Here is a 24,756-nt window from a genome sequence, read left to right on the forward strand (position 1 = left end):
AATTATTTGAGATTTACAAACAAAAGGAATGATACTCACAGGGCTTTCAGAGCTAGCAGCTCAGAAAAAAGTCCATTCATGAGACTTGAAAAAATATTCCCTGACAAATTCCTGAGGAGAAAAAAAAAAAAGGCAATTTACTGTTAGTTATAACAAATACAAGGAGAAAAGAAAATTGTTAGAGTATATTTTATAGCATAGATCTTCCCTGCGCTAACTAAGAAGTTTTGCTTTCTTGACAACAGTAAAAACATTGCTTTTGGGTTTTGGCAGGTGACAGTAATATTTAAATCAATTCACACACTCTTGTTTTATTTTCCCAGCAGAAATACATACAATTCACTTGGTCTCAAAGAGGAACACTTCTACATATTTAAAATAACAGAATATGAGAAGAGAATATTCTAGAATTTGAATGAAAATATTAATAAAATAATTAGTCAGTGAGACTATATTGCATTTCTATTGTATACACAGCATGTCACTTCAAGTTAAAGAAACAAAAACAGTGCCTTAATTAAGTAATGCTCCAAGGAATTAAAGGAATTCCTTAAAAGAGTAATGAGTTTTCAAAGTGACTACACAAATAGTTTTATTACAAAGGACTTTAAACACACCATTTTCCCCATCCTTAAATTAGGACATTTCCATTTTAATTACTGCTCTACCCTTTTTCGTCTTGATGGCTGAGTGGCTCAGGCTGAATACTTGCAAACAGAGGCAATTCACTTTTACATAATTTAACAGTATTGCTCTGCCAGTGTCTTAGCAGTACAAAAATTAAATGCTTAATTGTCAAGTAATAATGTCTTTTTCTATACCCATAAACTTAAAAATTAGTGCACAGCCAAGATTAACATTTCAGAGCATATGAATTACCTATTTATGAAATATTGATGTATGTTCCTTTCTGTCCAGGCCTGAACACTACGTGTATGAATTCAAGGTTGGTTACAAGAATTCAGTTATCAGGAAAGTTTCAGAGCTCCTCACTGCAGATATGTTGCAGATATAGGGAGGAAAAAAAAAAAAAAAAAAAAGCAGACTGGCAAAGAAAAGGGTTTTATTACTTTTTCTTTAAAAATGATGTTGTTATAATTATTGATTTTACTTCTCTTTTGTCTACAAAGAAAAGAATGTAAGCTAAACTGAATAGTGGCATTCAGATCAGGAGCTATGTGCTCGCAGTGAGAAATCCATCAAGCTGCAAGAGATCTGAACCAGGTAAAGAGCCAAAGCAAGAAAGACTGAAACTCAAGAATCCCGCTTTCTACTGAAACCTGTCCAGAAATCTATGGAGCAATGAATTCAATTAAGAAGGGAAAATGTTGCTAATTTATAAATTAGTTTAAGACAATTTTGAAGCAAAAACTAATTTCATTTTTGTATGCAACTGAACACTTCATAATTTCTTAGTAGTTTAAAACAAAATTCTGGTATATAAATAAACTGGCTCAGCAACATAAACTGAAATTACTGAGTGACAATGAGATGCGTTGATATAACTGAACTTATTTTTAAGATTTTATTTAACAGTGCCCCTTTATACAGTTGTGGTGCAATGCTCTTGGAAGAACATTCAAGTACCTCTTCAAGTGTGGATATGGCTGCAGGTGGAAGTTAATCTCTGCTTGTAGATACATATTTCTCTACCTTTAATATTCTGTATTTGTCAACAGGCAACTAAAAATAGTGAGCATTTCACAGACTCATTTAACCTCTTTACTTAAAATTAGATGGACCTAAGTGTTTTTTGGATGTAAGGCCTGACAAAGCATATGCTGCAGCAGCTCGGTGAACTCACATATTAAAAAGACTAAATCAGAAACAGATAACCCTGACATTTACACTGAAATAAATCAGCAGTGGTTCCAGTAGTATGAGAGGTACTGGGATGGTCTGCCTGGGGAGGTGGTGAAGTCACCATTCCTGGATATGTTTAAAAAAAGACTGGATGTGGCACTCAGTGCCATGACCTAGTTGAGGTGTTGGGGCACGGGTTGGACTCGGTGATCTTGAAGGTCCCTTCCAACCTACACATTCTGTGATTCTGTGAAAGCAGTTACATGAGTATAAAGTCAGTGACAGAGGACAGTCAGTCAGTCCTGAACTGATGGATGGGGAAAGCAATCTGCCCTGTCCTGTCCTTTGCCCTGCTCCTGCAATAGAGGAAGTTTTCCAGTCTGGTGCAAACCCCAGGCTCTCCCTCAAACAGCTTGCCAGGCTTTATATGGCAAAACAAACAGAGCACCAAGACTGCAGTTTGGTCATTCCACTGGGACTAAAGGAAAGTTTTATGTCTGGTCAATATTTTAGGAACTGGGGACACCCTGTAAGTCATCTCCACAGTGTCCATAACAGGGTTCAGCAGATGTACCTAAGCACCAGCCAGAGGTGCTCATCCGGTGTGGACTGAATCCATGAGCTTTTTAGGTCCTACCAATTTCACCAAGACATTGAGCCAGAACTGACCTACACTGCACTAACATAAAAATTCTTGACTTGTGTTCCATTTACAGAAGACTGTAGAATTCCTATAGAATTACTTTTTAAGGAAATTCCTTAAGTGTTGGAATAATTGAGTTCCTGACAGTGACATCAGCAGAAATCCCACTATTCAACTTTCTGTTCATATTCTTCTGGTAATGACCTGGTCTGAAGTTTCCATATTACTACTAATAATTAGCAGACTAGGATCACGTTCACAGGGCTGTGTAAGTCAAAAAAGCAACACATTTCTATGTCCAAGAAGTGTAATTACAATATTTGGATATCCAACAGTGGAAATAGATTGTTCTTAAAAAAAAAAAATTCAGAAATCTTCTCAAATCACCCAAACAGCCCATGCATTTCTGAGTTGATGCAGCATTCTGTAAACACCTGGTCCTTTAGTGCACGTAATTTACATTATATATAAAAATATTGTCAAATGCATAGTGCTGTGAAATTCCTTCATTTCAGATATCCTAAAACCCCACTCTAGCTTGATTTAAAAGGACATTTGTTCTAAAAATGTCTGTAACACCTAGTTTGCAAACATTTCAAACACAATATATTGATGCACTCCAAAGCTGATAGCACTTACTATACCATTAACTCACTCCATTAATAGAAAGATGTGCTTTCAATTTTATCAGAGGTAAAAATTTCATTCTTACTTAACAAGTCCTACATTTGTTTTTTCATATACCAATACTTGTGCTTTTACAGAAATTAATAAAGCAATTTTGCCAAAAGTTTTAATATAAATGACAAATGCCACAAAACAGTCAAAAATAGTTACGTGTGTCACAGTACCATTTGAGGCAGAACACAGACATAAGCAGAAGTATATGAAAAATGCTTCCCTCTTAAGAGCAGCATTAAAAAGCAAAAGTTGAATGCAATGGGAATAGATTGACCTGTGCAAAAAGAAAAAAAAGGAAAGTGGGACAGAAGGTGTAAAAAAATGACAACAGAAATACAGAGAGGACAGGTTACATTGTGTATTTCCTTATTTACTGAAATGTTGCTGAAACGGGATCTGATTAACTGTGTTAGTGTTTTTTATTTGATTTCTGGCACCATAAAAAGTTATTAGTTGGTGCAATGACATCAAGAAAGTCACATGAAAATTTGCAGTATAATATTATCACAAAGCTAACTGCTGCTGATGATTCAGAGGCAGGATAAAGAGTAAATCAGATAGAGCTTAATCACACAATTGGAAGCAATGATAAAGTTTGGGTTTGAACCTCCAAAGAGAAGATCCAGCAGTAGCTACTTGTTGCAACAGATTTCAGGCTGCAACATTTTGAAACCTGAAAAGATAAATTTTGAGGGACAAAATAAATGAAGTCTGGTATATCAGCACAGTGGCATCATCCCAGTATTCCCCAGCTCTTAATGGTTAGATTAAATATAAACAGAATTAATGTAGATAGCAGCTCCATTACCAAGCAGAAATACATTTGCATACATAATTCTGGAACAAAGCACTGAAACATTAGGTCCAAAGGAGATTTGGAAGATTTGTTGCATTCAATTATGTCACTCCTGTTTAGAACACATGCACCTCATCACAGCATAAACACAACCAAAAGGTAATATATTAGCTAAAAGAGGTAAACAAGTATCTTAGAAGATGTAATAAATTTACTCTCATACTGAGGCACTGCCAGCTGCATCTGTCGTATGATGTGAAAGCATTTTGAAATCATTTTACAGACTAAAAATCAAATCCAGGAGGGTGTAAAGATTAGATCAACCTCAAGGAACATAATCAGAAGTCACTGGCTGCAGTAATTTCATGGCTTGCATGAAATTTTATGTTCCATTAGTAACTTTGAATTCAATTCCTGTTCCCTGACATTCATGTTCTGATTGCAATGGAGTAAAAGTCTTCTCTACATTATCAAGAGGCTGACCATTTCTTGTGGCTTCTGTGTCTGCATGTTTAAAAATGATACTACTAATTCATTTTTTATTTAATCAAGAATTCTGCAGGTTGTCGTGTTCTAAACTAGACTGCACAAAACCACCGATCCCTCTGAAGAATGTCTGCATTAACCCTGAAAGCCCAGGCAATCCTCATCCTTTTAGTGAAGTACTTGAACATACCTTTACTGTACTCAGTTCAGATTTATGCATCACACCATTGGCTTAAACCACACCGTGTTAGTTATGGCCTAGAGCTGGCTTTTCAGCTCTAGCTACCTCTCCTTTTTTCAACTGAATTAGATTTACAAGATTGAGTGAAACACAGCGTGTTATTTTGTTTCACCTGTCATTTGTGCTTGTAAACAGTACAAGAAAATCCCACATATGTACTTCACAGAAGCCACACGAAAAGATTTATGTCCTTTGCTCCTTCCAGTGGACTCATGGCTCTCCCTACTGGTTTTGATAACAGCCTGCAAAGATGCTTCTGTACTTCATCTCTGCTAACATAACACGGGAGAGCACTAATTACCAAATCAACAATGACATAAATCAACACATATATATATATCTTTCTATTTCTCCATCAGTAAATGGCTATGAAACCAGTTCCATATTTAAGAACTTCTCATCTTTTCCTTGTTACACACAGCGATGCTGCACTGAGTAAATGCTTCTCCATAACCTTTCCAGAGAACAGCCTTCTCCTACCCCTCAGATGGCAAGCAAACACTATTCAGAGGTATCAGTAGCAACAGAAAGGTGACCTATTGACACTTTTTAAACGTGTTCAAAAAGTATGGTTCTTCATAAACTTCCAAGGGAAACAAAGCTGCCGAGTGTTAGAAAAGTACCAGGTAGCAACAGCTTGCAGTCCACTAACAAGGACCACTTCTTACATCACACGCAAACTGAGATCCCAGTTCAAATAATTACCATCAGCATTAGGACATTATACGAGCTTTCTGAGATCGAGGAAGATGTGATACTCTGAATGGAAGGGAACAGTGCCTCTTGATTGGGACTGTGGCTGTATTTCTTCACAAAATAACCAGTGACCCAACAAGAGTGGTGGTACCCTGGTTTGGTACGGAGGACGATCCCGGCAAGGCAGCTGTAGCTTTTGACACAGCAATCGTGAACTGCTTCACTTCAGATGAAAGTGTAACAGACTAAACTATTACTAAGCCTCTGATTTCCAAAGGACAGACTTCTGAAATACTACTAATAATAGAACAAATAAAGTAATTATAAAGCACTAGGCCACACAGACTACAGCACGGGTTGGACCGATTCATTAGTCCAGGGGTAGAAAGGCAATTTAAAACCCAAGTAAGAAAAATGAAAGACAGACTAAATGGATTAACAACAAAATCTTAAGTCTTGAAAAAAATAGTTCAAATTTTTTAAAGTTCAAAGAACTAGAGAGAAGACAACAGGAAAAGCTTACCAAAGCAACAGGAAGAATTTAAGTTAAAATTGGAAAGTATGCTAAGACATGGTGCAAAAGATACTTCAACAATACTATTCTAATATAACCAAGAGATTAATAAAGAGTAGTATTATATACAGCCTAAATATATCACATTTCTATGATTTTCTCTTCTGTTCAGTCAGGCTGGTCATTTGGATTGTATGTATTTATGGGAGAAGCCCACAGTGAATTCTGGAAAGCGTATTTCCCAAGACTACCCCCAATGCGACTTCTGATCTGAAGAACCAGTTAAAATTGAAAGAATAGCCAGACAAATAGGGGCCTGCAAGGTTCATTCCACTTACACAAAAACACCAGTATAAATTTTAATGATCATCTCCTCTTCATGTAGGATCATGCCAGATGTATATAAAAACCAAGAGATAATTTATCTTGTCTAGAAAATTAAAGATCTCTTTTTAAGATTACATGATATATCATCTATAGCTACATATTGATTTTTTTACCAATTTCTGATTTGCCAACTTTTTTTTTTCCATTTTTCCTTCTGTCAAAACTCGCTTATAAAATACAAAGAGGACAGACTAAGAGGTCTCCAGTTACCAGAATCATAATTTTTTTCACTGATGCATGGACATCATATCCACAAAAGCGTGAAGAACCTGGTGTTAAGTGCATGTACTGTAAAACAAGGTAAGAGATAATGGACAAGATGGAAGGGAGAGGAGTAAGACATTACTGATGCTCTGTAGAAATTGTCTTCTGAGTGATTGCATTTAGAGCTTTCAACAATGACTGTGCCTCACAGAATTAAGAGAATATGAACATGAAATCCAGTGATAACAAAAACCAAGGTTTGGTCAACATTAAGAGAACAAGACATGAACCTTCTTACAGATGAAAGGACTTATAATTCATTAAATAACATTATTCAAAGTGAAAAATTTTACCAGACTGTCACTTGGGAGCTACACTTAAGAAATGTCTTATCCAAATTTCTGCTGTAAACAGGGGCCTCAGAAGGAAAACAATATAACAAGCTCTGGATATACAGTCATTTCAAAATGAAAGTTAGACACACAAAAAGACTGGATGAAAGAAAATACAACGTTAATGACTGTATAGAGGGAACTGCTGAGTCTTTCCCTGGTCCTTACAGCTCAGAAAAAATTCGCCAATGCTGAGACAGATACTCCGGCTACCAGAAATAGTAGGGATGTAGCAAATCTGTATAAAAAGAAACTGTAATGGTGTGGTTTGATCAGCCCAGTCACCACAGTCAGCCTGCACATTGTGCCTTTTCCCAGCATCTCTGGCATCGGTGAAGGGTGTGGAGATACACTGCCACATTCTTTCCTGGGCTTCAGAGAAAAGGCACAGTACAGCCAAACACTGTCACACACCACCTACTGTGCACTCTCTGGGAATAAATTCCTGTTCTTTGCCACCAAGAGACTGATGCTCTCTACTGAACTTCTAATTCATTTTTAAGATGGAGTCTTACAGATTTGTGAATGGAAATGTCAGATCTTTCGGAGAGAGCATGGATTCAAACACTTTCTATTGAGTCTGTTCCCAGCATCTAGAAACACACTCCATTTAATAACATGACTTCACCACTTTGAATTTACCTTACCTCCCAAGGTAATCTGGCTTTATAGTCACAGTCATGTTCACTGTGCACAACAAAAGCAGACAGAAACCCTCAACAGGTGAGTTTGTCTTGCCTAACTTGGCACATCATCTGAGATGAGTAAAAAGAGGGGCGGTTCGCACCTGTTCATCACATGCTATCAAGCCTCTTCCCATCATCTGCCTCATTTGTTTTCATCAGAGGAGACTTGGCATAGTTACTCTCATTAATGGGATCTGCATGTGTGCCAGATTTCAGCCTTTTACCTGGTGCTATCTTGACCTCATTTCATATCTTCCTAGAAAGATTTCCCTGTTTGTCCAAGGAAATGCCATCACTGGCTGGAGAGGAGGAAGATAAAGTATAAGATTTGTCACACACTATGTTGTAGCATAGGAATTTATTTCTCATTCAGGAACGAACACAGATGTGCATAAAAATCCAGAGCCCTCCTGGGCCCAGCCAAATGTCCATTTAAACCAGGATTCTTCCTGTGAATTATCTCTGCCAGCCAGGAAATTTACAGCCAACTTACTTTAATTGTTTCTTAGACATGCAAACAGAAGTTTCATGTTTAGCCTCTGCCTAATGTGGAAATGAAATTTAATTCTTCGCAGTTCTGATAGGTTTTACAATTGAAATAAAGAAAACATATTTAAAATATCAACAATCAAAGGCTCGAGAGAGGGGCCTTTTAGTACAAAATCTACAACTTTCATATAATGTAATTTTTTTGCCATCTATACTCGGGTCAGTCATGTGACAGTTTAGGTTTCTTCTGTTTAAAACAAAACTGATGTTATACTCACAGTTTGTGAAGATTGTTAAGTCCAACAAACATTTCTGGTGTTAGGCAACCAATTCTGTTATTTGAAAGATCCCTGAAAGAAACAAAAATCCCATGAAACAGTGAGTCTGTCATTTACATACATCCCTACGTAATCACATAAAGCATCTATATTTTTAGTACTTAAGGAGTTAGAGACAAATAAGAAATAAAACCTTTTCCCATAATGTAACCTAACTGAATTAAATAGATTAAATAAACTTCAAATTAACATTATTGAGCAATACTCCACAAATCATACTGTGAGTTCTAATTGCATTAAAATGGGATTTTATATACATGTAGCAAATAAAAGCAAAATAATATTACAAATATACAGAATTTTCTTGATCCAAATTACTAGCACCTGAGGTTTTTTTTTTACTTAGGAAGAATACTGTATTTTGTTCCATGCAATATTCAGCCAAGTTGACTTTTTTTTACTGTTTACTCATCTTTCATCTTATTAACAGCAGCCTTTCTTGCTGAAATCACAGAAGCCAGAAGGCAATTAATTTTTGAACGAGTGAGGTCAGTTTTGATAAGCACTTGGCAAGCTCTTTTAAGAGCAATACTGTGGCTTTCTGAGAGCACAAACAGGAAAAGGCATTACCTTCCATAACTTTTGCCTGCAGAAAGCAAAGAAATGTTTTCTGTATAAGCCATACATGCAACACAGTGTACAGGATGCTTACAGGAAGGAGATGAAGATAGGTATAAGCAATTACATTGTGGTAAAGACATGAATAAATGCCCCTTGGTAGATTCTGAATTAGAGTTGGATTTTTATGTATTTGCTTTTCAACCTTGACCCAAATATTCCTTCTCACCAAGTACGTGGGGTTTTTTTAAATAATTGCAATTATGCAAGGATTTTGAGTGATCATGCAGCCAAGAAAAATGTTAAAATTGATCTGGATGTATTTTTTGTTTTAGAATTTGCTTTCTGATTCCTTTTCTACATTGTGCAGATTCTTTTAGTACATTGTGCAGATTCCATATTTTTCTACTGATACATGAGAACACTAAAGTAATCAAATGGAAGACTAAAGGTTGCAGTTTGACAAATCCAGTTACTGCTTTCATGGGAACACATCCAATTAGCTGTAAAATGAACGCAATCTCTTTAGAGTTCACTATGAAGCCGTCTTCTATCAGAACAAAGAATATATTGTTGTGCAAGCATATGATGAGAAATCAAATTAGAAGGAAAATTTTTTTAAATGCTTGTCAAGGATATTAAGTAGGGAACAGCTGAGATAATACTGACGATACAATATAGTGCAATAATTTCATATTAGCATTATTCTTTACATTTTCCTAATAAAAGCTACATGGGAAATCTAAAAATGCAAGTTTAAGACAAATACATATGCATCTACATCTCTTTCTATCAGAAGACATAAAGAGGAACCTACCCAGAATTCTTGGTTGGGTAATGCTTTACTTTTGTCTAGGCAAAGTCTGAACATATATGGAAGAACTGCATCACAATCTGGGTAGCAAAAGCAGATTTTGTCTATACTAATCAATACGAGTGCATATTTCTCTAAGAGCAGCACACACTAAAATCTTATTTTTACCAAAATGAAAGAATAAACACTATTTTCTTTTTTGAAGTTCACTGCTTTGAAGTTTACTTCAATAACTGTTATTTTCATAAAAGACATATCAGTGGCTGAAATTTCTGTATTGTAAAACACGTTTTCCAAAAAAATAATTAACAAAAGAAAAGGCAACTTGCTATACTTTCTCCCAGACTAATACCTGCTACATTAAATACAATTCAATTCATAATGTACAAAGCTGGCACTCCTTCTCAGAAGTAAAACATTTAACTTACTAATGCTAACTTATAAAGTTGATGGTAGAGAAAATAACTCTTCTGTGTTGAATAACTGAATGTCATAATTTCAGTGATTCATAAATTATCAATTTCCATTAATTTCGTGTGTACCTTTTTGAGTAAACCCTAGAAATAATTCAGTTTGTCATTCAAATACAAATTATAACAGTTCTCCAAACCATTCACAGAAAACATTCTGACAGCCTGTGGCTTGTCTGTCAGATGTGCCATAGCCATTTCTCTTACAGTTGGCCACACTACATCAGCTTCTGCTTTTCTCAGCATCATTTACATCTTACAGAGGAAATAAGAAGATGTGACTGTAAAGTCTTAAAGTAATTATTCTATTCAGTATTCAACAAGAGTTTACACTATTTACTCCCTTTGCTCTAGTGCCTCCATCCCAACAGTTGCACCCGGAAGGTGGGAAGATATTTTCTTGTTTACCATGGGACTACAGAGATTTGTGTCAAATGTGGCAGTCCAGCAATTAATTAATTCTCTGTCTCCAGATTGCTCCCAGTGTTACTTGTTCATATCAGCAACGGGGTTTTTTGAGATTTAGCATGACAAAACTCAACATCGCTAATTCTACTGTGCTGAAGAGCCTTTTCTTCTCTTTTCCAATGCTTGAGGAGTTCCTCTCCCTTGATTCCCTTCCCCTGGCTGACCTAAAGGCTCCACCTGTGCAGTCTGTGGACGTGCAGCCCATGACTTGCACAGGTTTCCTGGTTTTCCCACAAGAGGTCAGGGTTGTGTTATTAGAGTGCACGGCCAAAGCAACAATTAGCGCTCATTTTTATTATTGTATTCTACCCTTATCCCTGTACACAGAGGCAGCAAGAAAGCTTCAAACCTAATGCTCTTAATTTGTATTAAAAAAGTACACGCTACTCTGACTTCACCATTATTATGCAATTGGCTCTCTACCCAACCACACCAGGACTGAGAGGCTGGTGCTGGAAAACACAGCTCAGTATGATCAGAGAGAGAACCTCACGTAGTGCTCCCAGCACACAGGAGAAAAGCAGAGGGTCTGTAATATTCTTCTGCTGTGGATTTGCATTCCTTCCCCTTCTCATCTAAATCTTCCCATCCCACTAAAATAATGGCTGTTTTCTCGTAAGACAGCACACATGATGGCTAGGAAAATGCTTGGCATGTGCTGACGGCCTAGTTAGACATGCATGGACATTTGGAAGCCGTCACTTGGAAAATTACAATTAAAAAAAGGGTTCATCTCACTTCTCCTTAGGCTGAGTACAACTAAGGAGGGTCTGTAGTCATGGTTGATTAAAAGAAAAATATCCAGCTGTAGAATCCTAATAACTTAGATATTTTACCCTCTAAAATGTAATTTAAAATCAGCCAGTGCTTCTGAAAGTAACTCTGTGAACCTTTTCCAAGACAGAATTGCAAGAATGATGGACAGGGAATATACTGTGCAATATATATACTTGTTTCCTTAGAAAACCATGATAAAAATAATTTTAAAAAAAATCAAGCAAGGTCAAGGTTGGTGGTATGGAAAATGACAAAATCTACAGTATGACAAGAGTTTTCTTTCTAATAATGTACTTTATAGGGCTGATTTATGACAAAGTAAACAAAATCAAAAAAAAACCCCTAGTGTAGCACAAACCATTGTTCACACCCACCCAAACTATTTAGTGTTATTTCTGATTAATGTCTATAGTGATATATTGTCATTAGGCTTAGTCATTAATTAGGCAGGTGTACTTGTTAGGACACTTACTGGAGAGCAAACTGATTATTTTAAATGGGAAAAGGTAAAAAAGAAAAGGAAATGGAAGAAAGAAGGGAAAGAAGAAGAAAAAGGCATGGTAAACGTAAAAAGTAGAGTTTGTGATTTTCTATTTTACACCCAGTACCCTTATTTGATTATTGCTTGGTGGCATATTTGAGTTGCCCAAGGATAGAAATGTCGATACAAACACAATTTTCAGAATAATTCAGATGGAATTAATACTTACAGGCGCTTCAGTTCTGAAAGCCCATAGAAGGCCCCTGGCTCAATTGTGCTGATCAAATTATTCTTCAGATCTCTAGAGAGACATAATAGGAGGAGCAGTTAATTATCATTTTACCTACTTTACCACTGTTATACACGTGGAGTATGAAATGCAATGCAATTCCAACCTTTATCTATCTTAGCTAAAACTAAGAATTTCTCTTAAATAGTAGCATCAAAAACAGAACATCATCTGCAGTTCATAAAAACGTATTTTTCCAAGTAAGATGGTCAAGACAAGATGTTTAAAAAGAATCTGCTTGTTTTAATTCTTTTCCTATTTATACTTTTCAAAACAAGTTTTACAGCATTCTCGCCCAAGGAAAAAATGTTTTAATCAAAGAGTGAATGAAATAATTAGTCAGCAAAGCAAGAGCCCTTTAGCTTGCTTTTCATTGTGCTGTGCACTTTACACTTGATAAATTTCTTGTTTCTACCTAAAGCAGACAAAGCAGTTGGCACGTGAGACAAACAGGTCAGGTTTCTCTTCTGAAATACAGGCAGTTTCTCATATTTGCAGATCGGTGTTTCATTTTGCACTTGCTCTCAATCCATAGGATTGGCTGTTTCACAGATAAAGAATATTTCACTGGCATTAGTAATCTCGTCTGCTCTTGACACAGAGCTTGGGGCCATGACACTGCTCTCAGCTCAGTCCCCGCAGAGATTTACTACTGAACTGTCTCAAAGAGTTTTGTGATGTGAACCCCAAGGAAGTGCCTTCAGTGCAACTAGATAAGCAGGCCTGGGAGACAAATGCTGTAAATTCTTGTAGGCAGTGTTCATCTTCCGACAATTTGCAATTCATAGGGAGCAACTGGTGCTCACTAATTTCAGGGCTGTTCCTCAGGCTGGCCACTTCCAGAAATTACAGCACATACACTGCTTGACTCTGCCAAAGCATGGATGGATCAACAGTCAGAGCAATAATCTTACTCACGACTTTTTATTTTATTGCAGATAAAATGCACACTAGCTGAAAGCTTGAGTCCACTACCTGTGATTGGCCTGAATAGAGCAAGATTTCATTCCAAATGTTTATTTAACAGAAGGATATATTATTTTATTTTCAAAATCAAAATCATAAATAAGTATTTCTACACTTTCCTAGTCATTTTTGTAGATCTCTTGAATACAGGTCCAAAAACTTGTGTCTCACATCCATTTCATTATAGTGATGATGTCAATAAGCGATTTGTCCCTAACTAAGATCTGAGTCAGACTCTAACAGTCAAGTTCAGCTTTCACTTTCAACACTAACAGTCTTTAAGAAGTCTTTAAAAATTGGAAGAAGGCTTAGGGGTTTTTTTTTTTCAATATTTTGTGGTCAAACATTTTCATCTTAATTTCCTAGAACCAGCAGCAGCTACTAGATTTATCTTTCTTTGTCTTCATTTGCTCAAGAAGTTCTGACCATTTCTTTAACTGTGAATTTTCCACACTTTATCATAAATAAGACTGTTTAAACAAAAGTTCTGCACCCTCTTCTCAAGAGTCAACTCGTAAGGACAAGTCTTTTGCTGGCAGAAGTTAATCTACACAAGTGTTTATTTCTTTGATGATTTAGGGGTTTTGCTCTGTGGGTGAGTCAAAGCCTCATTTTTTTTAACATTCAAATATTCAATACTAAACATTTGTGTTGACTCCTTTTGCTTGTACAGTATGTTAAATATGTAACTACTCAGGTCAAAGAAGTTCTTCAGCTTGCAGAAGTTAATACACATTAAAAAAGCCTGGAAGAATACTGTTTTCGTCATGGAACAGCTGTATTCTTATAAGACAAAGCAAAAACCTCTCTCAAGCTTTACACTGGGGCACATTTGCAAACAACTTACAAGGCATAGTTCATATACAAATATGGGCATTTTAGGCAGGGGAAACTGCCAGTTTTAATAATTAATTTTTCCATCAATTACACACATTCTGTATTAACTGACAAACTCATTTAAATGTTCTGCAAGTTGCAATCAGGCAAAGTGCTCAGCTCTTGTAGCCAACAGTGGTAACAGCTCAGAACAAACATAAAATAGTCAAGGTAAGCTGCAAACTGTTGACAGGTGAGCTTTTAATGACAGTCAAAATAACCAAGTAGACAAAAGGCCTTCCATTTACTGAAATCTTCTATGTTCTAGTAATGGAAACTCTGCCCTGTGTCCCCATAACTTGTAACCACATAGGAAAAACCAACATAATCCTCAACTATCACCTACAGAAGAAAAAAGGTCATTTAATGTTAGTAGAAGGTAGACCACTACATGGAAAATTGTCCATCACTTAAGCTGTCACAAACAAGACACCTAGTCTCCTTATTTTGGAAATTACACTTAAATTAGGTAGGTCATTTTAGTACGGATATTCTCAGAAAATTGTAGATAATTACACTGACCACAATTCTGGCACTTTCTTAGTAATTGGTATTATTGCATAACATTTCCATATAATTCTGGCCTAACAAAATAGGTGCTTTCTTCCTTGTCATCCTTGAACATATCTTTTAATGTGATTAAAATTAATAAATAAATTTATTTAAACAGTTAAATACTTAAAATTCTTACTTCTGCACTAGGAGATCCCATTTTCTTCCCATCCACTTGCATACTTTACAAAATTACTATAATTAAAATATTAAATTAGCTTCTCCCATTTTCTGATTTAGGAAAAAGCTTGTCATATTGAAGTCTTATAGCAATTAGAATTAACTAGTGCTGAGCTAAATAAAGAAACCAAAGTAAATTTGGTTGTATGTTTACATTTTTTCCCCAAGAGCTACCACTGAGGTTTGGCAAAAGGTCGTGATCCAAGACGAGCCAAACAGCAGGCTGGGCCACACACATGCACATATACCAGACAAGTGATTTTATCACCAACCAGAAGCAAGAGAGAAGGGAAAGAACCCCAGTATCATAATACTGAATGACCACAGCGTGACCCAGTTGAAGTCCAAAAAGAAAGCATTTTCCAACTAACACTTATGGTTTTCCATCATTTCTGATGCAGCATTCTAACTTTAAAGTATCTATTCTGAATCTGAATGACGTGTCATTAGTGGTGTGGGAGTATAGACCTGAAAATAAATCAAAACCAAGAGCCATGTACAAGTGCAGATAGAGGGAAGCTACATGAAGTCAGCTATAGTCATAAAAACTGCAGCACTTATATCCAGGCTGAGAAGCTGCACAAAACCAAAATGGGACAACATTTATTGAACTATATTTCCCCTAATATCATGAGAGTTGCTAGATAAACTTCCTGCATGGTACTCTGATCTTAACTTGAACTAAATAGGTAGAAGAACAATATAGAATGGACTGTGTTTTCATTAAAAAATAATCTCAAATGGTTACAGAGGAGACTTTCCTTTTCATCTCCAAGTCTGAACTTGCATAAATTACATACAATAACCATTAAGCACTGTCTTCTTATTTGTAGGTATTTGCAAATAATAGGCCCACAGATAAATACAATTGAGGATTCCTTTACCAAGAACCACAAGCTGCTGAAAGTTTATTATCTTGCACATTAAGCTTTCAACTGACTTTTACTTACTGAAAACATCCAAGAGAAACCTTAAGAAAAATAGCTAACTTGAGGAGTGGGAATTTGTGTTTGAATATTCACTTCCTGATGGCTTAGCTGAGAGGAACAGGCTACTGAAGGGACTTCACAAGAACATTTAATAACTACTCCAGGTCTCTCAGCTATTAGATAACTTCTACGGCCAAATGCACGATTAGCTAAACGTATTCCCGAGGTTCTTGATGCTTCAAGGTCACAGATGCACTTACACAGGTACGGAACATAGTGAGGAAAGTTCACTAAATTAAAGAAAACATTAACAAAAGAATCAATTTATCTTACACTATATTCTAATGTTTTGTACCAACATCTTTGCCTTCAGACATTGGATATTCTTCCTCCAACTTACAATATAACTACTGTAGATATTTTGAATACGTATTCATAACAAGAATATTCAACTAATTCCAGCACTTTGTTCAAGTTTCTGACATTGATACATCTTTCATAAAAAATTATAGGTTGTACCAAGAGGACATCTGTGTTTAGAAAGATATCATTATGGTGCTGCAAACTTTCCAAAAAAGCTCTGAGAAGAGCAATCAGCTGTTGAGCAGATGCCAAATACCAATGAAATATGACTGACTTTCCACATTTTGCATATTACTATGAAACAACAACAACAGCCAAATTAAAAAAAAAAAAAAAAAAAATCTTCCACTTCTTTCTCCTGTGAAATATTACAGCTAATCTAAATGTCACCTTTGCCCAAGAAATTAATGCAGACTCGAGATCTTTGAAGAAAAGCCTATGGTCACTGCAGTAGGAAAGAGGCATGGCCAGTGATGAAAGACAAGAGTTAGCACCTATTCTGCCACCATGACAGTGACAGGGCAGTGACATTCAGGGATGGCACTCCTGAATACAAGAAACAAGAATTAAGCTGATATAGGCAAAAGGTGTTTTGAAGATATTTCAAAGGTACCCACCTGCGCAGGAGCCAGTAACTTGCTGTACTTTGGTAGCATAGATATAATCAAAACTTATTTTCATCTCCATTGTTGGTCAAGCATATCTTATGAGACAGGCAGGTTAAGTAATGTCAATTATCTGGTACCATCATCAGTAACTAAATCAATTAAGGTGCTCCCACGGAAGTCCAGAGCTCATTTGTTGTCTTTATTTTATTTTTAAATGATGAGAGAGGATATTTAACCTACCTTCCAGAATCAGAAAAGTTATGGTTACATCTCAGTTAAGTTCCAAGAGATAAAGACAAAACTCTTTTCAGTTAGAAACATCAGATAATAAACAAATATGGACAATAATGGTCTAATAATGATCTGCCTTTTCAGACATAGAGACTATAGGTCTTCTGTTTGCTTAGCATGTTGATGATGTATTTTCCTTTAATTTCCCCTTTTTAATCCAAGCCATTACTGGTTGGATTCCCTAAAACAATGGACCCTAATGACTAGACAAAAAAATGACTGCTGTCTGCTCAAGGTGCTAATGAATGATTGGAGGTTTCAGACCCATCACTTGATGGCAATTATGACACACAGAACAACAGAAAGGTCTTTACACTTTAGTTTTTAATTTAAGGCTGATGACTCATTCACATCAAATGTGCTGTGGTAATTTGGCAGTTATTCATTATTTAGGAACGCGCCTAAAAGTGTAAAACAAAGCGCTAATAATGGCAGCTGAAACAAAACAGAGGGAGGCTTTCTGGAAGTTTGCTTGCTCAAAGAATCCCACAGAATAAGTTATTTCATTTTCACAGTAATACTCATAGAGCAAAAATGTAAGACTCAGGGTATTTGAACTGAAGGAGCATCACATCAAGTAAGAAAAAATTACTAAAAAGCTTGGTAGAAAAAGATAGACTTGCAGTACAAATTTGTTGATATACTTTTATAAATGTATATGATAGAGAATTACATTTTAAAATATTAATTAATGCAGTTTCATTCTAAATATAGCATTAACGAACGAGAATATAGGTACAAAGATGTTTGGCAACAGCCTCTACTTTCAGCATTTTATTATTGATAGCTTAAAATTAAATGTATTTTCAAAGAAAGAAAAAATCATCTATGCTTTCCAGATTCTTCCACTTTGGTATGTTTTTAAGAAATAAAAATTCAGCATTCCCAACATATGCAGCTGTTCCTATATGTTTTCTTTTTTATGCCACAATCCCAGACATGTGGTAAGATCACATTAGGCACAGAATCGGATGCTTGGCACTTTTAACCTAGGGAGTGAAGACAGAGTGGCTGTGCCACCCAGCCCCAAGGAGGGGTCCCCTGGATCAGCTGTATGGGGCTAAAACAAGACTGAAAGGTCAGAAGAAATAAATGCTGAGAGCAGATAAAGTGGGTTTCAGTGTCCACAGCTCTGCATGCCAGCAGAAAATGTCTCCCTGCTGGCAACAAGGCCTTGGTGTACAGTGACAGATCTGGCATTATGCTGATTACAATGGCAGAGGTTGTGCCTCTGCATAACTGTGGAGAGACACGAGGAACACAGAAACCTTTGGTAGCTGCAAAGAGCCAGAGGCTTCCTTAAATTCTGCACCTACTGGGACTTCTCTCTGTACTCATGCCTTGAAGGCAGTTCAGCATGGGTTACATTTCTTGACATGGGCTCCCTGTCCTCTTGAAAAAAGGCTAATCGTTGGGAAAAGGAAAAAAAAAAAATTAAAAAATGAAACGAGCTCAGAGATTAATTCCAGCCTGTGAGAAAACCGTAAAGAAAATGAAAAAGTAGGGGGAAAAGTATCCTCAACTTTTTTTTTAATTCTTAAATGAAGCATACAGACCAAATAAAATGTGAAACAGACACAGAGAGTGGGTAAAACATACTTTCTACCGAGAAAGATTTCAGCTCCAGTTGTAGGAGTTGTTATTCCACATTCAAAGACTGCGCTGCTTTGGCTGTTACAGATTTCCAGCAATGTGTATTCAACATTGCAAGGTCAAATTTTAAACTCTGGAATCATAGTACAAAAACAACATGAAATACTGGAAATTTATCCAGAATTTTCAAAAGTGCATTTGAATTAATCTTACATAATAAAACATGGATATTTTAAATTTTATACCAAATTATCAGAGGTATCAGTGTAATGAAAATGTGTTTTGTTAGAAACCAGAATCTTAAAATATACATCCATCATATCACGGAGTTTTGGGTGAGGCTTTTTTAAAGGAAATATTTGATTCCTTTTCTGTTACTGTATCAAGACTGATTTGGAAAACCACAAGTGATTCTTCATTGAATTTCAGTTTGAGCTTTCAAGACATAAAACATCCAAAGAAAAGAGGAATGGATTCTAGCCTGAGGTGCAAAGGAAAGATAAGTACCACAGATGGCACACAGATTAATCTAGGAGTACTTTTGAGCCAAAACTAAAATAGTTCACTACTCAGAGTAAATCAAGAAAATAGGAACCATCTTTCCTACAACATTTATTTCATTCTACTGTTTTCATAATAGAGAAGTAGAACACTTCTAAACCCAAGATGAATCAATTAAAAAAATGTCAAGGAGCAACTCCATCTCTCTTCCTGCTTACTATTTTCTACAGAGTTTCATTAAAAGAGTAAGAATCTTAATTAACAATACCACAAAGAACATAGACACTGACATAGATACTGAGTCCAAGGACCTGCAGTAATTATTCAGCTCATGATGGGAGATGGACAAGGCGGCACTGCAATCATCCCCACCCATCTCCATGGACCATCATACTCAAAGCTGTTCTTCCTATTTACCTGGGAATATGGCAATGCCCAGATACATTCCAGCATCATATAGAGGAGGAAGCCCTTTCCAGGAAAGGAGGGGGGAAACAAAAATAGAGACCATTTGAATACCTAATTCAATCAGTGTTAGAGGCAACATTAATTGCACAGAAATCCTGTCAAATTAAACCACCAGTAAATAGTTTAAGATAACAGGGAAGAATTACCTATAAGCAGTTTAACTCCAAGGAATTAAATCTTGCTGGGAGACCAGTCTGTGAATCCTTCCCCAGTAAGCCTTATTTTATATAAACTGTGTCTTTGGTAATAACTTAGACAAATTTCAGTTTTCCAAATACCAACCACGCTAATGAGAAGGCATACAGCATTGTCTTCTGCAGAAATGAGGGTTAATGTCAGCCCTCTGCACCACCTCCACAAAACCTCCTTGAGTATTTTCAGTGCATATTTTATAAATTTGCATTTTCCTGCAGGTAAATACCAGAAATTTTAAAATGCTTTTTGCTAAGACTTCATGTAAAATACAGATAAGCAAACTACAAGGCTGAAAAATAAGACCAGAAGCTCTATCTGAATGTATAATTTCTACCCATTCTCTAAACTCATTGCCATATCCTTTATATTGTACACAATGTGCATGCTGATATTTTCAAGTAAAAAAATATTTTAAACTAAAAAAGTCTTATTTCTTCTATCTCAGGACCGCCAATATTAATTTCAAGCCAAAATATATTCTGTTAGAAGTAATAATAAGCTGGCACATACTTAACCTGTCTGTTGGTCCCACTTGAAATGCTCTTTTTCAATTATTTTCCTGCCTTGTTTCATCACTAGTGTTTCCAGCAAAATTAAAGGGTTTTAAAATAAATTTTCTTTTACTTATACAAAAGTTTCAGTTATTCAGCCTCAGGATATGCAAAGATTATTGAAAAACTTAACAAAAATCAGCACAGACATCGTAACACACAATAGTAGGGGCCACAGGAACACCCACAGGTCTTCACAGCCTGAAAGAATACCAAAAAATGGAGGAAACAGGAAACTAAACACAAAAAAAGGATGCAGGGAAAGAAGGAGTATGTTATTGTTGGAGACTGTTATTGATGAAAGCTGTTGGCATGTTTTGTTCAGCTAGGCATCCCTTCCTTATCAATCCTTCTCACCACACAGAGTAACAGAACTCCTTTTCCCAGTTTATTTACTCATTCCTTATTCCATGGCATCTCTTCTACTTTCATCACATTGCCTCTCCCTCAGGCCCTCAGAAATAGTGTTTTATTTCCACAGTTTTCCGTGGTCAGATGGCATCCAGGTATTCTCTCCCAGAAATAATTCAGTTTACTCATCTAATGCTCCTTCAGGCACGTGGGGCACACGGGAGCTGGTGCTCAGGTGTGAACAGCCCTGTTAACACCTCCCGGAGCTGTTGGAGCTCTGGGAGAGCCACATGACTGAGCAAGAGTCTGGTGGCAGTCCTCAAAGGGACTTTGTGGAGGCTACTTTAGCACGTGGGTCTATAAATCTGCACTTGTTACATCTTCTTAAAGGGTGACAGCATCTGATACAAATCATGTGTTATCTTACTGACATCACTATATAAAACGTCAGATAAATATATCAATTGTGGCGGGCTGACCTTGGCTGACTGCACTTCAGACTATGTGAACTATTTGTGGCCCTAACGGGAAACAGAAGCCTAGATATTCATAAATTCAATTAAATGATGTGCTAAAATATAGCTAAACTATGTTACATAAATTAAAAAAAAAAAAGTTCATCATTTAAGTAGGTCTTTAAAAACTAGCTTTACAAGTGAGTTTATTTTATATTCCTGTCACTTATCACTATTTTTATATATAACATATTTTATATTTTTTCTAATATACATTGCCCTGATAAAACTCTAAAAGTTTATGCTAAGGTAAGAACTATTTTAGTGTCTAATCAACTCATTTGTAAAGTAAAAATTTATACTGCGGGGAAACTGACTCAACAACAAGAGTTCAAGCAAAACTCCTAAGAAACACTGCCAAGTAGTCTTACATACCTGCATTTTAAGAGATATATAAAAATAATTCCTTGGAATAACAACTCTTACATCAAATAAATGTACCTAGACCAGTAGACAATTAGACTGCTCTGGGTCAGGAATGCAGCTACAGTTGACCCTGAGGAACTGGCATTTTATTTAATTGTACAAGTGCTTTGCACTAACAACAGGAAAGATGCTTTTAATTCTAAATTGACAGCAAAAGTGATCTGCAAATTATAACCTTTCATTCCAGCCTGCAGTTGTCTAACACAACTTTCTTTCATTCTGCTTCTAACCAATTCTCTCACTTTTAACCACTAGTAATTTTCCAGGCATTTCATTCCCTTTGCTTACATTCCTACCCTCTCAATTTCAAGAAGAAATTCCTGGCTTTTGTCATGTTCTGACTGTTTTCTGTTCATGCAACCACCGAAATAATTTTGAAGATGTATTTCCACTAAAGAATTTCCCAGGAATTATATTTAACAAAAATACGCGTCTTATATTCATTCCTCTTATTTTGAAACATTTTGATCATTTACACCTGAAAAGAAACGCACTTTTAAAAGGTGATGGATTTAGTATCTACTCACAAAATGCTTCACAGCACTAGACTGGGATCTAACTGATTTTAGCCAAAAAATTAGAAACAGCTGCTTAAAATTTTTGTCCAGTAAAATGGATTATTGAATAATGATTTATGACAATCACTTGCAGACTTCATTCTTACTAAAAAATGTAATTATCTTAATTCCTGTATAGTCATCTTATGAAACTTTTAGGTGCTAGGATAATTAATGTGATATATAAAGATATATATTATTATTAAAGTCATAATATAATAAATCATAAAGGCAAAAATATCTTGATTACATGAGACATATGGAGCACAAAGATAATGATCATTGTACCAGCAAGATACAATAATAGAGAACTCTTAAAAGTATTTAAATTACATAACACATACAATTTTAATAATTTGACACAATAATAACAGTAGCAGTAAATATGTAAACAATAATTAATGATCAAGTCCAATTAGATTTGTATTTCAAATATCTCCTGCATCTCTTCATGAAGGAGACTTGCACAGATGAGGCTTCATTAGTCCTTCATAAACTAAGCTTTATATAACCGAACATCAGTAGGGCTACACTTTTCTTATTCTTCCCAAGTTTTCGATACCAGAACAACATCCATCAATGGAAAAATTACAAAGCACTGTAGCTTTTATTACTCTCTGCTGATGTAATAACAAAGCCACATTCTTTTATTTGAAATAATATTTACCACTCAGAAGATAGTTTGTGTTGTGGTACATAAGCCTCTCAACAGGTCTTCCACAAAAGCATTTCTCCTTGTGGCTATTTTACTTCAGGAAAATTAAACTTGACCCCGGACCCTGCCATGTCTCCTTCTTATTCAAAACCACTAAAATGTTTCTCCCTTTAGGAGACATTTATTAATTGGGAAACTATGTTGTTTCAAAGTTACATTTCCTTTCTAAATTGTCATTTCCTTCAAGTAATCTCAAACCTTTTTAGCTGAACACTAGCTCTGTGATGCTGATTTCAATTCTAGGCAATTGTGAATAGAAGTTCTCTATAACTATTTGTACACTAACAGAATCCAACTGTTTTATTAAAAGATGACAGCAATTCTCCCTAAGAAATGGCCGGATATAAAACTGGCTTGCTGGGGAACAGGTCACTCTGACTTTTCTATTTTGAATTTAATTTCAATTCTGAAATTTTCAATTCATCCTTTTCCTGAAAATTGTTACTATAACTCACCTCAACAAATTAGCAACAGCTGGCATAGAGATCCATGCACATGTTATTTAGAGACTCCTCCTTTTCTACATTATTTTCATTTAGCCAATATTGAGACATAAAATACCGGTTGTATTTATACAAGCAGTATCTGTAAAGAATGCTGGGGCACAGCCAGTCAAGTCGTGTAAAGCATTCACAAACTGGCACATAAACGTTTCTGAAACAAAAAGCAGGACTGGATAATCTCTTCTTCAAATCAATTGCTCTGAATGGCAGAAATAATTTTCAACACTTTCAAGCACTCAAAGCATATCAAACTCAGAAACGACTTAATGACTAGCAGAGCCACGACAATACACACCGGTCACACGGAGCACGGCGGGGAAAGTGTTGGCTTGGGTCCAAAAAAGCACTTAGACCAACTAAAGTAAAACTAGAGTGGAGCATTGGTACTAAGTCCCAGAGTGCAATTCCCAACCCCCACTTCACTTCCTACGTGTCCGAATGGCTGCAGCTACTTCGCCTCCACTTTTCAACTCCCCAAACTTCAGAGAGGGTGCTGGGCATGCCCAACACCTCGCAGCTTGGTGACGCACAAAAGCCCTTTTGGGATTCTCAGGCAGGACCTGCAGACACCATGGCTCTCTGTGGGGCCAGCCAGGCTAAGAGAATGCCATCAGCAAAGCCATAAAAGCAAAGCACAGCCCAGCATCCAAGTGAACAGCGAAATATTGCCTTCCATCATTCCTACAAGAACTAGTTACAGCTGGAGAAATAGAAGACCCTGTTTTGGTACCATCCTCTCCCAGAAGGGATAGATAACTACATTTCAAATACACAGGAGCTAAAGCAACTAGCTGGGGTCTCTGTTTCCTAAAACAGTATTTTTATATTTTATCGAACAATTGTTTATAGCAAAACCCATTATCTTGTTGAAGAAATACCCTTAGCATTTGTCTGCTTCTGTTCTTTTCCTTCTGGCCCCATAAATCTTGAACACTTGAATACATATTGGCACAGTTCCACTTTAACAAGATCTACACCCTGATTAAGGCCTTCCCCCACAGAGGCAAGTGAATGTGTGATCTGCTCCGGATGAAGAGGCTGAACCTGAGTCCTTCTCTTCCAAAGCAGATACTGCAGCCAGCAGGCCAGTACAGAAAGCACAGTCACTTTCTTTTATGACCACATCTGAAATAAAATATGGAGTCAGTTATGCCTATAAAGAGGAATGGTTTCAGTAGAAGTATTAGGTTGCAAATCCCAGTCCCAGGAAAAAAAAAGTCAGGCTTCAGCACTTCTGAAATGCTCAATGCTTGCACAGTCTCTCAGCCATGATGGCTGGTTTGGATTCTCTTCTTGCAGACCTAATTCTCCCTGTTCACTGTATACAGAGCTTAGGCCTCAAAAGAATAGCTGAGAATTAAATTTTGAAAGCCAAGTATCTGTTCTACACATGACAGTGGTGA

At 36.3% G+C, this 24,756-nt stretch overlaps 1 protein-coding gene across 1 annotated transcript in view; it reads right to left on the reverse strand.

Annotated features, from left to right (window-relative positions):
* The window catches only part of ADGRA1 (adhesion G protein-coupled receptor A1), a 255,015-nt gene that overhangs the window by 147,949 nt on the left and 82,310 nt on the right, over positions 1-24,756 (reverse strand). The window contains exons 3-5 of the mRNA XM_040071081.1: positions 12,154-12,225; positions 8,297-8,368; positions 40-111 (exon numbers count right to left, since the gene is read on the reverse strand). Of these exons, the coding sequence (XP_039927015.1) occupies positions 40-111; positions 8,297-8,368; positions 12,154-12,225 (216 nt within the window). The remainder of the gene's footprint in view (positions 1-39; positions 112-8,296; positions 8,369-12,153; positions 12,226-24,756) is intronic.

Source organism: Hirundo rustica, chromosome 8 (genome assembly GCF_015227805.2).
Source record: "Hirundo rustica isolate bHirRus1 chromosome 8, bHirRus1.pri.v3, whole genome shotgun sequence".
In the NCBI taxonomy this organism is placed as follows: Eukaryota; Metazoa; Chordata; class Aves; order Passeriformes; family Hirundinidae; genus Hirundo; species Hirundo rustica.